This window comes from Podarcis vaucheri (genome assembly GCF_965113315.1).
Source record: "Podarcis vaucheri genome assembly, chromosome: 16".
Taxonomy (NCBI): Eukaryota; Metazoa; Chordata; class Lepidosauria; order Squamata; family Lacertidae; genus Podarcis; species Podarcis vaucheri.
This window is the reverse complement of record NC_138754.1, coordinates 44,112,969-44,129,115: the sequence shown is the minus strand read 5'-3', so window position 1 is coordinate 44,129,115 and position 16,147 is coordinate 44,112,969. Positions and strand designations below refer to the sequence as shown.

The window sequence follows — 16,147 nt, the reverse complement described above, 5'->3', positions numbered from 1 at the left end:
TGGACACGTTCCAGTTTGTCAGTGTCCTTCTTGAATTGTGGTGCCCAGAACTGGACACAGTACTCCAGGTGTGGTCTGACCAGAGCAGAATACAGTGGCACTATTACTTCCCTTGATCTAGATGCTATACTCCTATTGATGCAGCCCAGAATTGCATTGGCTTTTTTAGCTGCCGCGTCACACTGTTGGCTCATGTCAAGTTTGTGGTCAACCAAGACTCCTAGATCCTTTTCACATGTACTGCTCTCAAGCCAGGTGTCACCCATCTTGTATTTGTGCCTCTCATTCTTTTTGCCCAAGTGCAATACTTTACATTTCTCCCTGTTAAAATTCATCTTGTTTATTTTTGCCCAGTTCTCTAATCTGTCAAGGTCGTTTTGAAGTGTGATCCTGTCCTCTGGGGTGTTAGCCACCCCTCCCAGTTTGGTGTCATCTGCAAATTTGATCAGGATGCCCTTGAGTCCATCATCCAAGTCGTTGATAAAGATGTTGAATAAGACCGGGCCCAAGACAGAACCCTGTGGCACCCCACTAGTCACTCTTCTCCAGGATGAAGAGGAACCATTGATGAGCACCCTTTGGGTTCGGGCAGTCAGCCAGTTACAAATCCACTGAGTGGTAGCATAGTCAAGACCGCATTTTACCAGCTTCTTTACAAGAATATCATGGGGCACCTTGTCAAATGCCTTGCTGAAATCAAGGTAGGCTACATCCACTGCATTCCCTTCATCCACCAGGCTTGTAATTCTGTCAAAAAACGAGATCAGGTTAGTCTGACATGACTTATTTTTCAGAAATCCATGCTGACTATTGGTGATCACAGCATTCCTTTCTAGGTGCTCACAGACTGTTTGCTTAATGATCTGCTCCAGAATCTTCCCTGCTATTGATGTCAGACTGACTGGGCGGTAATTATTTGGGTCCTCTCTTTTCCCCTTTTTGAAAATAGGAACAACATTTGCCCTCAAAACAATCGTTTCTCCCCGTCGGGGAATCGAACCCCGGTCTCCCGCGTGACAGGCGGGGATACTCACCACTATACTTACCATAGTTTTCAGGAATAACAAAGAAACAATAAAACGAAGATCAATGAATGTATGAAGCAAATTATTGCAGTTGGAATAAAATGGACAGAACATTCAGGACACTTTGCAGACTGTAATAAAATAGATTCTGCAAAGGGACATTTCAGAAGTCATATAGAGTCATAGAACTGTAGAGTTGGAAGGGACTACAAGGGTCATCTAGTCCAACCCCCTGCAATGCAGGGATTTCAACTAAAGTATCTTAACTAAAGATGGCCATCCAACCTCTGCCTAAGAACTTCCAAGGAAGATGAGTCCACCACCTTCTGATGGAATCCATTCCCCTGCAAAACAGCTCTTACTGCCAGAAAGTTCTTTGTGAGTCAGATTCTTGTAACTTTTTTTTAATGATATTTATTAGAACATAAGAATTTTTTAAAAAAAAATACACACAAACACAAACAACATTACAAAAAAAGAAAAAAGACAAAAAAATATAAAAAGAAATCAAGAATAAAACCATCCTTTTCAAATTCTCCAATTTCCATTACCTTCTTTCCACAACCTCCTCCTCCTCCCATCTCTTGTATCTTGATTAATAATTGTCCCAGCAAATCCTTTTCAAAGTTCGTAATATTCTATTATTACTTTACCTTACTCTATTATCATCCTATCTTATAGGAATCCTTGATACCTAAAACTTAAATCCATAATTCATAGTATTTAATCGTTACATTACTTTACTCTATTCTCGTTTTATCTTATAGAAATAATCTTAGAACTTAAATCTTTTTTACCAACTTCTCATAACCATTACCCTTTTACCATATTCTTTAAACATTTTAACAAGAGCCAGGTGCTTTCATTTCAGCATTTTCCCAACATTCATCAAACATTTCTAATAATAATAGTTCATAAAACATTTCTAGTAATAGTAATACAAAAGGAAAAATACAATAGGATAAAAACAAACCAATCTTCTTCCAGCGTCCCCTCCCCCCGTTCCCGGGGTTGTCAGTCCTTTCTGCTTCCCTTTAGTCTGGCACACTAACCTGGTGCCCTAATATCTGAGCCCTTCAAATCTCTTCCATGTCCCTTTCACAGCTCTTCTTCAAATTTTCCTTTTACTTGCGGGAACTCCGGCTTTGTAGTGTTTTTGATGCTTTTCAACAAATCAGCCCCTTTCTCATAGTCCAAACTGAGCTCCATATGATGTTTTAAAGCATATTTCAAATTCCCTCCAAAGTTGGAGGTCCCAACAACTCCAAACCTCTGACAACCCATTTCCAGACTCGGAAAGTCCAAACATCCCTGCATAGGGTGGTCAATCCAACCACCCATTTCCAGTTCAGTCCAAAATTTATCTTTCCAAGTCTGGTTCTTTCCAAGTTCATTGTTGTTGTTGTTGTTGTTTAGTCGTTTAGTCGTGTCCGATAGTACAAGAATATTTGGCTAGTTTAGATGTATTCAAGTCTCCAGGGCCAGATGAACTGCATCCAAGAGTATTAAAAGAACTGGCAGATGTGATCTCAGAACCACTGGCAGTCATCTTTGAGAATTCCTGGAGAACAGGCGAAGTCCCGGCAGACTGGAGGAGGGCAAATGTTGTCCCTATTTTCAAAAAGGGGAAAAGAGAGGACCCAAATAATTACCGCCCAGTCAGTCTGACATCAATACCAGGGAAGATTCTGGAACAGATCATTAAGCAAACAGTCTGTGAGCACCTAGAAAGGAATGCTGTGATCACCAATAGTCAGCATGGATTTCTGAAAAATAAGTCATGTCAGACTAACCTGATCTCGTTTTTTGACAGAATTACAAGCCTGGTAGATGAAGGGAACGCAGTGGATGTAGCCTACCTTGATTTCAGCAAGGCATTTGACAAGGTGCCCCATGATATTCTTGTAAAGAAGCTGGTAAAATGCGGTCTTGACTATGCTACCACTCAGTGGATTTGTAACTGGCTGACTGCCCGAACCCAAAGGGTGCTCATCAATGGTTCCTCTTCATCCTGGAGAAGAGTGACTAGTGGGGTGCCACAGGGTTCTGTCTTGGGCCCGGTCTTATTCAACATCTTTATCAACGACTTGGATGATGGACTCAAGGGCATCCTGATCAAATTTGCAGATGACACCAAACTGGGAGGGGTGGCTAACACCCCAGAGGACAGGATCACACTTCAAAACGACCTTGACAGATTAGAGAACTGGGCCAAAACAAACAAGATGAATTTTAACAGGGAGAAATGTAAAGTATTGCACTTGGGCAAAAAAAATGAGAGGCACAAATACAAGATGGGTGACACCTGGCTTGAGAGCAGTACATGTGAAAAGGATCTAGGAGTCTTGGTTGACCACAAACTTGACATGAGCCAACAGTGTGACGCGGCAGCTAAAAAAGCCAATTCAATTCTGGGCTGCATCAATAGGAGTATAGCATCTAGATCAAGGGAAGTAATAGTGCCACTGTATTCTGCTCTGGTCAGACCACACCTGGAGTACTGTGTCCAGTTCTGGGCACCACAATTCAAGAAGGACACTGACAAACTGGAACGTGTCCAGAGGAGGGCAACCAAAATGGTCAAAGGCCTGGAAACGATGCCTTATGAGGAACGGCTAAGGGAGCTGGGCATGTTTAGCCTGGAGAAGAGGAGGTTAAGGGGTGATATGATAGCCATGTTCAAATATATAAAAGGATGTCACATAGAGGAGGGAGAAAGGTTGTTTTCTGCTGCTCCAGAGAAGCGGACACGGAGCAATGGATCCAAACTACAAGAAAGAAGATTCCACCTAAACATTCGGAAGAACTTCCTGACAGTAAGAGCTGTTCGACAGTGGAATTTGCTGCCAAGGAGTGTGGTGGAGTCTCCTACTTTGGAGGTCTTTAAGCAGAGGCTTGACAACCATATGTCAGGAGTGCTCTGATGGTGTTTCCTGCTTGGCAGGGGGTTGGACTCGATGGCCCTTGTGGTCTCTTCCAACTCTATGATTCTATGATTCTATGACTCTTCGTGACCCCATGGACCAGAGCACGCCAGGCACTTCTGTCCTCCACTGCCTCCCGCAGTTTGATCAAACTCATGCTGGTAGCTTCAAGAACACCATCCAACCATCTCGTCCTCTGTCGTCCCCTTCTCCTTGTGCCCTCCATCTTTCCCAACATCAGGGTCTTTTCCAGGGAGTCTTCTCTTCTCATGAGGTGGCCAAAGTATTGGAGCCTCAGCTTCACGATCTGTCCTTCCAGTGAGCGCTCAGGGCTGATTTCCTTCAGAATGGAGAGGTTTGATCTTCTTGCAGTCCATGGGACTCTCAAGAGTCTCCTCCAGCACCATAATTCAAAAGCATCAATTCTTCGGCGATCAACCTTCTTTATGGTCCAGCTCTCACTTCCATACATCACTACTGGGAAAACCATGGCTTTTACTATACGGACCTTTGTTGGCAAGGTGATGTCTCTGCTTTTTAAGATGTTGTCTAGGTTTGCCATCGCCTTTCTCCCAAGGAGCAGGCGTCTTTTAATTTCGTGACTGCTGTCACCATCTGCACTGATCATGGAGCCCAAGAAAGTAAAATCTCTCACTGCCTCCATTTCTTCCCCTTCTATTTGCCAGGAGGTGAAGGGACCAGTTGCCATGATCTTCGTTTTTTTGATGTTGAGCTTCAGACCATATTTTGCGCTCTCCTCTTTCACCCTCATTAAAAGGTTCTTTAATTCCTCTTCACTTTCTGCCATCAAGGTTGTGTCATCTGCATATCTGAGGTTGTTGATATTTCTTCCGGCAATCTTAATTCCGGCTTGGGATTCATCCAGCCCAGCCTTTCGCATGATGAATTCTGCATATAAGTTAAATAAGCAGGGAGACAATATACAGCCTTGCCGTACTCCTTTCCCAATTTGGAACCAATCAGTTGTTCCATATCCAGTTCTAACTGTAGCTTCTTGTCCCACATAGAGATTTCTCAGGAGACAGATGAGGTGATCAGGCACTCCCATTTCTTTAAGAACTTGCCATAGTTTGCTGTGGTCAACACAGTCAAAGGCTTTTGCATAGTCAATGAAGCAGAAGTAGATGTCTTTCTGGAACTCTCTAGCTTTCTCCATAATCCAGCGCATGTTTGCAATTTGGTCTCTGGTTCCTCTGCCTCTTCTAAATCCAGCTTGCACTTCTGGGAGTTCTCGGTCCACATACTGCTTGAGCCTTCCTTGTAGAATTTTAAGCATAACCTTGCTAGCGTGTGAAATGAGAGCAATTGTGCGGTAGTTGGAGCATTCTTTGGCACTGCCTTTCTTTGGGATTGGGATGTAGACTGATCTTCTCCAATCCTCTGGCCACTGCTGAGTTTTCCAAACTTGCTGGCATATTGAGTGTAGCACCTTAACAGCATCATCTTTTAAAATTTTAAACAGTTCAGCTGGAATACCATCACTTCCACTGGCCTTGTTATTTGCAGTGCTTTCTAAGGCCCATTTGACTTCACTCTCCAGGATGTCTGGCTCAAGGTCAGCAACCACACTACCTGGGGTGTACGAGACATCCATATCTTTCTGGTATAATTCCTCTGTGTATTCTTGCCACCTCTTCTTGATGTCTTCTGCTTCAGTTAGGTCTTTACCACTTTTGTCCTTTATTATGGTAATCTTTGTGCGAAATGTTCCTTTCATATTTCCGATTTTCTTGAACAGATCTCTGGTTCTTCCCATTCTGTTGCTTTCCTCTATTTCTTTGCATTGCTCGTTTAAGAAGGCCTTCTTGTCTCTCCTTGCTATTATTTGGAAATCTGCATTCAATTTCTTGTATCTTTCATTATCTCCCTCGCATTTTGCTTGCCTTCTCTCCCCCACTATTTGTAAGGCCTCGTTGGACAGCCACTTTGCTTTCTTGCATTTCTTTTTCATTGGGATGGTTTTAGTTGCTGCCTCCTGTATAATGTTGCGAGCCTCCACCCATAGTTCTTCAGGCACTCTGTCCAGCAAATCTAAATCCTTAAACCTGTTCCTCTCTTCCACTGTGTATTCATAAGGGATTTGGTTTAGATTGTATCTTACCTGTCCAGTGGTTTTTCCTACTTTCTTCAGTTTAAGCTTGAATTTTGGTATAAGAAGCTGATGTTCTGAGCCACAGTCAGCTCCAGGTCTTGTTTTTGCAGACTGTATAGAGCTTCTCCATCTTTGGCTGCAGAGAATATAATCAATCTGATTTCGATGTTGCCCATCTGGAGATGTCCATGTGTAGAGTCGTCTCTTGTGTTGGTGGAAAAGCGTGTTTGTGATGACCAGCTTGTTCTCTTGGCAGAACTCTATTAGCCTTTGCCCTGCTTCGTTTTGATCTCCAAGGCCAAACTTGCCAGTTGTTCCTTTTATCTCTTGACTCCCTACTTTAGCATTCCAATCCCCTATAATGAGCAGAACATCCTTCTTTGGTGTCACTTCTATAAGGTCTTGTAAGTCTTCATAGAATTGGTCAATTTCAGTTTCTTCAGCACCAGTAGTTGGTGCATAAACTTGGATTACTGTGATGTTAAAAGGTCTGCCTTGGATTCGTATCGAGATCATTCTATCATTTTTGAGACTGCATCCCAGTACAGCTTTCGCCACTCTTTTGTTGACTATGAGGGCCACTCCATTTCTTTTACGGGTTTCTTGCCCACAGTAGTAGATATGATAGTCATCCGACCTGAATTCGCCCATTCCCGTCCATTTTAGCTCACTGATGCCCAGGATGTCAATATTTATTCTTGCCATCTCATTTTTGACCACATCCAACTTACCCAGGTTCATTGTTCTTACATTCCAGGTTCCTATGCAATATTTTTCTTTACAGCATTGGACTTTCCTTTCGCTTCCATGCATATCCGCAACTGAGCGTCCTTTCGGCTTTGGCCCAGCCGCTTCATCAGCTCTGGATCTACTTGTACTTGTCCTCCGCTCTTCCCCAGTAGCATGTTGGACACCTTCCGACCTGAGGGGCTCATCTTCCAGCGTCATAACTTTTATATGCCTGTTGTCTTTGTCCATGGAGTTTTCTTGGCAGGGATACTGGAGTGGCTTGCCGGTTCCTACTCCAGGTGGATCACGTTTGGTCAAAACTCTCCACTATGACCTGTTCATCTTGGGTGCCCTGCTCGGCATAGTTCATAGCTTCTCTGAGTTCTTCAAGCCCCTTCGCCACGGCAAGGCAGTTCATTAGCCAAATCCAAAAGCTCACTTTCCTGCTGGGCCGAGAGTCCCTTCGTCCCTGGCTTCCCAGATTCAGCAGGGTCCTCCTCTTTCTGTTGTTCTGTCATGACGCACTCCTGTTTTGGTTCCTGAATGGGCTCCATGTCATTTTCCATTGCCTGCTTAAAGGCACTAGAAGCTTTTATCATAGAATCCATCTTCTGGCTTAACTGGTCCAATAGGGCACTTATGTTGCAGAGAGCACCCAACAGTGCTTCTGAAAGCATTGTCCTGCAAGGTCACCAAACTCTTTCCCACAGTTGTAATCAGTAAACAGCTGCAAGTTCCCAGGATTTAGTTACAATTTCATAATTCCCCTCTAGGGGGAGAAACCTCTGGTTGTTCTTTTCCTTAAGCACAATAGCAACAAAATTTCTTCCTTAAAGATATTCTGTCCATTTAAAAAGCGAAAGGAAACAATGGAATCACAATGTTTCCCTCCTTTAAACTATCTGTCAAAGCATTTATTCCTGGTCAGTGAGCTTCAAACGTCAAATCTGACACCCCGCTCCAGGGTCAGGACGGTGGAAAGATACTTCGCTTGACTTTGTTTCCGCAGGTTTAAACAGTTCAGTAACAATCCCCCTTCTTTTCCTGCTTTCGAAGGGGGGTTCCGCAGTTTTAAATGGTGAAAGACGATCCTTTAAAAGTAATTTTTAAGGCTCTAGTTTCCTTTGTCTTTGCTTTGTTATGACTACAAGCAAACAGAAGGGTGACTTCCTGTTTACCCCTTTCTGTTTCAGTACCAAATTAGGATAAATTTAAAGTCCATGTTCCTTTAATTTTGCCAATACTTGTTTAAGATCCAATTATTTAGCGTTCCAGTACTCACGGTTGGTTATTTCAATGCCAAATTGTCCCAGGAAAAAGGCAGCGCTCTCCGGCAACGGCTGTGCAGCTTCGCTCCACAGAAAAGCAGACGACTCACAGCACAGCGCCACTTCCCCCTCTTCACTTCGGAGCCCGTTTCTGGGTTCCTTGGTGAGTTGGGGGGGCACTAAAAGTGCCCGCCGAGTCCCATGGTCACAGGCTTCATCCGCCTGTGATTTTCAAAAGGGTCCCCGCTACGCCGCAGCGGGAAAGACCCGTTTCTTGCGGAGCTTGTCCCTCCAGTTCAGAGGGAGTCCGCCATCATCGGAGGCGCCACCCCGGAAGTCCAGATTCTTGTAACTTTTCTTGTACAGTGGTGCCTCGCAAGACGAAATTAATTCGTTCCGCATGTTTTTTCTTCTTGCGAGTTTTTTGTCTTGCGAAGCACGGTTTCCCATAGGAATGCATTGAAAATCAATCAATGCGTTCCTAGGGAGACCGTCCGGGGACAGAGGGCAAGCGCCGCTCTGTACCTCTTTTGAAGCAAGGGGCGGCGGGGAGATCTCCCCGCAGCCCCTTGCTTCAAAAGAGGTCCGGGGGCAGCGGGAAGCGCTTCCCGCTGTCCCCGGACCTGGGGCTGCGGGGAGAAGATCGCTTCTCCCCGCAGCCCCTTGCTTCAAAAGAGGTCCGGGGCAGCGGGGAAGAAGCGCTGCGCTTCCCGCTGTCCCCGGACCTGGGGCTGCGGGGAGAAGATCGCTTCTCCCCGCCGCCCCTTGCTTCAAAAGAGAAGACCCGCTGTCCCCGGGGCAAGCTTCGTTTTGCGAAGCAAGCCCATAGGGAAATTCGTCTTGCGAGGCAACTCGAAAACAAAAAAACCTTTCGTTTTGCGAGTTTTTCGTCTTGCGAGGTGTTCGTCTTGCGGGGTACCACTGTACCTTGAAGACATGTGTTGTTGAGGGCTGTGCAATGCACTATTTTTATTTATAAATCATAGGAACAGAAACCATACAGCAGCCAGATGGCCTCATTTCATAACCCTTGTGATGGGTTACATACTCAAGCAAGACAATGTCCCAAATCCTCTCAAACCACCCAGCCCTAGAGGGACCTCATGTAGACTTCCAATGTTTGGCAATTTTGAGTCTGGATGCAGCAGAGCTAGCAACCCTTTGTGAGCAAGGGAAAGTCACTTTCAACAGCCTGGCAGGAGAGCTAATTCTGTCTGGGTCCAGGGTTAGAGATTCTTTTGTTATTGCATAGAGGTCTTTGGGTAGATACCTATTCTTGGATGCCTCACATTTTTATCTTTCCAGTGTTTTGCCACTATAACCCTTGCTGCTGACGTTGCATACATAAATAGCCTAGTTTTGTTTTTGAGAATGCCTCACATTGCCACCTTCCTCTCTTCCTTCAAATCCATTTTCAAAACACACCTTTTTCTGGATGCTTTCAGAGCAAAGCCCAGGTCACAAAGCACAGCGTAAGGCAGCTATCCCTGTTCCTTTTAAAGTTAGCCCTTTATGCCAGACCATGAAAATGGAATCTTGTTTCGCACTTAGCTCAGTGGCAAAGCAACTGTTTTGGATACAGGAGGTTGCAGGTGCAATTCCCAAGCTCTCCAGGTGGGGCTGGGAAGGCACCTGGCCTGGAATCCTGGACAGCTGCTGCCAGTCAGTGCAGACAATACAGAGCAGAGCATGACTTGGTGTGAGGCAGCTTTCTTTGCAGTGCTGGCACTGGGGAAAGTGGTTCCCTCCACATGTGGTTGAGCTGCAGTTCCCATCATTTCTGGCCATTGACTAGCTAGGGCTGATGGGAGTTGTGGTCCAAGAGGAGGCCTGCAGGTTCTCCATCCCTGGTTTAATGAGTGACCTGTGTTGTGACTCTAACCACTGCACTACATTGTCTTTTTTCAAACCACCTTCCACTTTCTAGAATAAAGCACAATACCTTAACAGAAATGCATTGAGCAAATGATTTGCTGAGCTGACCTGTTCAGGACTGCCTTGCCTGCGTGTTGCTTCCTGGGCCACCACTAACCCTCCCCCCCTCACCCTGTGCTCATGTTTCTCCAGGAGAAGCAAGTGGACGAGCTCTCTGCAGTGAGGCAGACGTTGCAGGCAGACCTGGAGACCTCCATCCGCCGCATTGCGGACTTGCAGGTGGCTCTGGAAGAAGTGCAGTCGAGTGACGACAGTGATAGGGAGAGGTGAGTGTGCTGGCAGGACTGGGTCTCCGCCTCTCAAGCCAGCCTGCTGCTTCCCCCGGCCCTTCCTCTTCAGACTCTGGGCTCCTGGCAGGGCTGCCTGCGGGCGCTTTCGACTGGCACCATTCAAGAGGCCTGGTTGTCTGTGTGAAAAAAATTGAAACTTGTGAAATCAATATTATTATTATTATTTTGTAAAAAAACGTGCCTGGGGGTGGAGCCCCAGTGCAGTGTGTGAAGAAAAGCCAGAAGGCACAACCCCAGAGAGCCTTCCCAGGTCAAGGGGTGGGGTGGAGCAGAGCTGGCTGGAGTTGGGGCTTTGGAGCTGGGTGCTCTGGGTGGGTGCGCTTTCACATCTCAGTGCCCCTGTGAAGTAGTGCGGCTAGGAAATGGTGGCTGTGGCACATATTGTCTGGCCAGCTGTGTGTGGAAAGGCCCAAAACTCAGCAGGAGGCTATCTGCTTGGCCTGCAGAAGGCTCCCGGTCCAATCCCCGATGAAGAGCCTTGCAGGGACTGGACTAGGTGACCTTGGGCGTTCCCTTCCAGCTGTACGATTATGTGATGCTTGAAAACCTGGAGAACCATTGTCAGTCAATGCAGACAGCACTGATCTGTCTCAGCAGAAGGCAGATTCCTATGGTGTGTTGTGTGCAGATACACATCCATACAGCTTCCATCTTTTAGGACAGGGGCTTCCTTTTAGAGCTTCCCCGCTGCCTGATCTAACTTGAGCATGGAACAAACCACACTCCATGAAATGATGCATTGCATGGAGAGAGTGGAAGAAGAGGTTTTTCCCCTGGTCACACTGGAACTCATGGATATTATTGTTGTTGTTGTCCTGCCTTTTTCCCTGACAGACTCAAGTCAGCTTACAGATAAAATAAGAACAGCTAAAAACAAAGGCAGTGTGTGTGGGGATCACTTAAAAACAATTAAACATTAATAGAATTTAAACTACACACACACACACACACACACAGACAGAGTTATCCAGTGTAGCTAAATATTGGTAGAGTCCCTCGTGCTGTGCATAGCTAAACTATGGAACTCTCTGCCACAGGAGGCAGTGATGGCCATCAAGTTAAATGGCTTTAAGAGAGGGTTGGACTAATTCATGGCGAAGGGGGCTGCCAGTGGCCGTGCTCTGCATCTACAGTTGAAGGCAGTGATGCTGCTGCAAAGCAGTTTCTAGACACCACAGGAAAGGAGGAGAGGGCTTCCTATAATGGGCATCTGGCTGGCCCCTGAGAGAACAGGATGCTGGACTAGATGGGCCATTGGCCTGATCCAGGAGGCTTTTCTTGTGGCTTTTTGACTGTAGGGCCAGGCAAGTTCTCTCAGTGAGGTTTCCCCTCCTAATTTGTCAAAGGCCAGAGCAGAGCAGCTCTGTGGCAGCATCACGTGATGGACTCACTTTGCAGAGGGATGACTCAGTGCACGAGGTGGAGAGAAACCAGTCTGGAGCCAGTGCATTTCCACGCTTCCTCCTGGTGGATGGGAACTCGACCTTTAATGTTTGACTCTGGGGTGAAGGTATTGAGCAGGAAAGGGAACTGGTCCCAGGAGCTGAAAACAACAAAAGAACCTTAAAAAAGCAAAACAAAAGCGGCGAGAGCAACTTGGCCTCAATCTGATGCCTCCTGGGGTTCCACTGTGCATAATCAGGAGCCGTGAGGTTGAGACATGTGCTGCATCGAGTCCACCTGAAGCTGCTCCTGCCCCCTGAAGGTCATAGATGTGCAAAGTTAGATGAGACTATGAAACTCACTGCCACAAGACATGTTCCTGGCCTTTGGCTAAGGTAGTTTAAAAAAAGGGTTAGAGCAGTGTTTCCCAACCTTGGGTCTCCAGCTGTTTTTGGACTACAATTCCCATCATCCCTGACCACTGGTCTTGCTAATTGGGGATGATGGGAGTTGTAGTCCAAAAACAGCTGGAGACCCAACGTTGGGAAACACTGGGTTAGAGTAATCCATGGCAGGTGGAGCGGGAATGAAGATGGGTCAATTCTCATGTTAATGTGAACCTGCCTGATTCCCGGTCTCTGAAACTGTGTGTGAACCAAAATGAAGCCATCTTTCTGTGTGAACTGACCTGTACAAACAGGCCATAAGGCATTGCTGGAAATCTCAGGGAGAAAGAAGAAGCTTGTGATGATCTCATCGCAACCTGTAGTGGGCAGGTGAGATGATGCTGAAATCTAAACTGTCCCAGCCATGCTCATAGCAAGAACTTTCTACAAACCACCCAGACAAACAGAGGATTCAGTGCCCAGAGGCAAGCTAAACCAGAGGGCTAATTCCTTCACTGATACACCATCATACACTGATACACTGATACACAGGTTGAGCTGTGGAATACACCGATTTTGGGGGGATGCAGAAGGATTATTGAGGGAAGCCTGAAGGAGGGGGCAATGCCCCTCACCTTGTAGCTAAGACACTTTTTGTAGAATTTAAATTACAGTGGTACCTCGGGTTACATACGCTTCAGGTTACATACGCTTCAGGTTACAGACTCCGCTAACCCAGAAATAGTACCTTGGGTTAAGAACTTTGCTTCAGGATGAGAACAGAAATCATGCAGTAGCGGTGCGGCAGCAGCAGGAGGCCCCATTAGCTAAAGTGGTGCTTCAGGTTAAGAACAGTTTCAGGTTAAGTACGGACCTCCAGAACGAATTAAGTACTTAACCCGAGGTTCCACTGTATCTGAATTCTGTGCAGTTTCCCCACAAGGTATTATGTATAAAATGCATATATTTATTAAAATATCACACAAACATGCACTATTGTGAGCTTTGTTTGAAGAAATGTGTGTATTGGGAGAAGTGCAAAGTAAAATGCCGACAAATTTTCATGAAGCCTTAAAAAAAGGCAGATGGAATGTGGAAACATGGCAAAGTGACCTTAATATTGGAAAAAAAGTGAAACGAAGACTGAACTTGACAGATTTGTCACGCACCCCAGGGAGGGCTGTCCAGTTGTTATTAGCAACTCCTGCAACTAAGCTGGTGCCAAATGTCTTGCTCTGCATTCCTTTGGACCACATCAGCAAGACTGAGAGGAGGTCTTGTCATTTGGGCAGCTCAGGACCTCCAGACACCTAGCTGGGCTTGTGCCCCAGGGAGGTCACCGGTGCTAACACAGCAGTTTGATTTCAACCCCAGAGGCTCAGTCCATTGTCTCTCAAGTCAGGCAGATACAACAACAGTATATCAGCTCCTTTGCAAGGTAAGAGAATACTTTGGCAAACAGGAGCCCAGAGCCAAGCCAAGCCCAGCTGAGCCTTGCAAGTGGCCGGCTGAGGAGCTCTCCTCAGCCGGCGAGAATTTATGGATGGAGGCCACTGCGTACGTGATTTGGCTTGCAGCTGCCCTGATTAACAGACTTCTATTCAGAAGCATATGCCTTGGCATGGTTTCAGAGCAGCCAGGCTTCAAAGGAAAAGCATTTTGTTTTGTGTGTTTCCCCCCTCTCACTCCTAATTTGGTTGTGGTTTTTCCCTCTCTCTCCCTCTCTCATTGGCAGTTGGGTGCTTTCTTCACTGTCAAATAAAATGCATAAAACAAATGACATGAAGTGAAGGCAAACATGACAGCAGGGGCCACTCACAATGTAAATTTTCTGTGGGCAGCCAAACTATTCCGACCCTGCCCAGGAGCAGCCAGCAAATTCTTTTTCTTTTTTTTTAAAGATATTTATTAAAAGTTTAATAGTTACAGAAAAAAGAAGAAAGAAACAGTAAAAAGTTCACAATACATCAAAAATAAAGAGAAAAAACAGAAAGAAAAAAACAATACAACAAAGCAACAAGAAAAGCAAAAACATTTAAAAAAACACATCCAATATCTCTATATCTCTACCTTTCATTTATTTGTATCATCGACCTCCTCACACCTCCCTTTTTTGTATTCTTGTTCAATTAGCTATTTTAGCAAATCCTTTCCATCTTTCTCAATTTTTGTTCTATAATTTATCTTAACACAATCTCCCAGAAGTTCTTAATCCTTGGGCATGTCCACCAAAGGTGAAAGAATGTACCTTCAGTCTCCTTACATTTCCAACGTTTGTTATCAGGCAAATGGTAGATTTTTGCAAGCTTGACTGGTGTTATGTACCACCTGTATATCATTTTCATTAGATTCTCTCTTAAGGTATTACATGCCATAAACTTCATACCTGTGGTCCATAACTGTTCCCAGTCAGCCATCATAATATTATGTCCAACATCTTGTGCCCATTTGATCATAGCAGATTTCACCGTTTCATCCTGAGTATTCCATTTCAACAGCAAGTTATACATTCTTGAAAAAAATCCTAACTTTGGGGTCTAACAATTCTGTTTCTAATTTTGATTTTCCACCTGGAAGCCTAATTTTTTGTCCAAATTATATGCCTTCATTACTTGATAATAATGGAGCCAGTCTCACACTGTTTTTTTAATTTTTCTTTTTTTAAAATATATATTTATTAGCATTTTCTATAATGAAACAAAAACAACAATAAACAACCACAGCAAAAAAGAAAAAGAAAAAAGAAAAAAATAACAAACATACAAAAATATAAAACTTAAAAACAATTAAAAACACATAAAGTTTCAAATGCTTATTTCTTTTAACTTATTTCTCAGACCTCCTCACACCTTCCCTTCTTGTATTCCAATTCAAATTATTAGCTCAGCAAATCCTTATTACTTATTTCTCAACTTTAACTTAATAATTTAATAGGAGTATAGCATCTAGATCAAGGGAAGTAATAGTGCCACTGTATTCTGCTCTGGTCAGACCTCACCTGGAGTACTGTGTCCAGTTCTGGGCACCACAATTCAAGAAGGACACTGACAAACTGGAACGTGTCCAGAGGAGGGCAACCAAAATGGTCAAAGGCCTGGAAACGATGCCTTCTGAGGAACGGCTAAGGGAGCTGGGCATGTTTAGCCTGGAGAAGAGGAGGTTAAGGGGTGATATGATAGCCATGTTCAAATATATAAAAGGATGTCACATAGAGGAGGGAGAAAGGTTGTTTTCTGCTGCTCCAGAGAAGCGGACACGGAGCAATGGATCCAAACTACAAGAAAGAAGATTCCACCTAAACATTAGGAAGAACTTCCTGACAGTAAGAGCTGTTTGACAGTGGAATTTGCTGCCAAGGAGTGTGGTGGAGTCTCCTACTTTGGAGGTCTTTAAGCAGAGGCTTGACAACCATATGTCAGGAGTGTTCTGATGGTTTTTCCTGCTTGGCAGGGGGTTGGACTCAATGGCCCTTGTGGTCTCTTCCAACTCTATGATTCTATGATTCTATGAATTTAATTTAACCTATTATTATTTTACTTTTTCTCTTTCATCCATCTCCTCAATTTATTTTTACTAACCTTATTTTCATTTAATTTGGTTCATTTTAGAAAACCAATTTTACCTTATCCAGACTTAAACATCAATGCTTATACATCAATACTCATTCTTAAAACATTTTTCTAAAGTCGATCCAAATTCCCTTCCTCGAATTTCCCAATTTTCATACAAATAACAAAACAAAAATAAAAACAAGACAAATTATAATTATGTACCCTTTGGATTCCCAAACTCCACCCTCCCCTTTCCCAGTTTCAGTCCCCAATAAATGTCTATCAGTCTTAATCTACTATCAGCCTGGAGATCTCACATCCGAGGCTCTTAATTCTCTCTCAATTCCTCTCTGCCGGTTTTTTTGATAGTCCTTAATATTAAACACCAAATCTCAGAGAAGCTCTGGCCCAACGGGATCCATGTTTCTTCCAGCCAGACCTCCATACTTAAAAGTGTAGCCCAAATCTTGTTTCTTACTCCTTTCAAGTCCAAATGTCCCCAAAGCTCCAACTTCCACCTTAAGCAAGTTTGTTTCCTCCCCT

General features: G+C 44.5%; 1 protein-coding gene across 1 annotated transcript in view; it reads left to right on the top strand.

The window, feature by feature from the left end:
- MYO18B (myosin XVIIIB) overlaps window positions 1–16,147 on the top strand; it is a 330,944-nt gene that overhangs the window by 265,331 nt on the left and 49,466 nt on the right. The window contains exon 39 of the mRNA XM_082204380.1: window positions 10,127–10,260. Coding sequence (XP_082060506.1) covers window positions 10,127–10,260 — 134 coding nt within the window. The remainder of the gene's footprint in view (window positions 1–10,126; window positions 10,261–16,147) is intronic.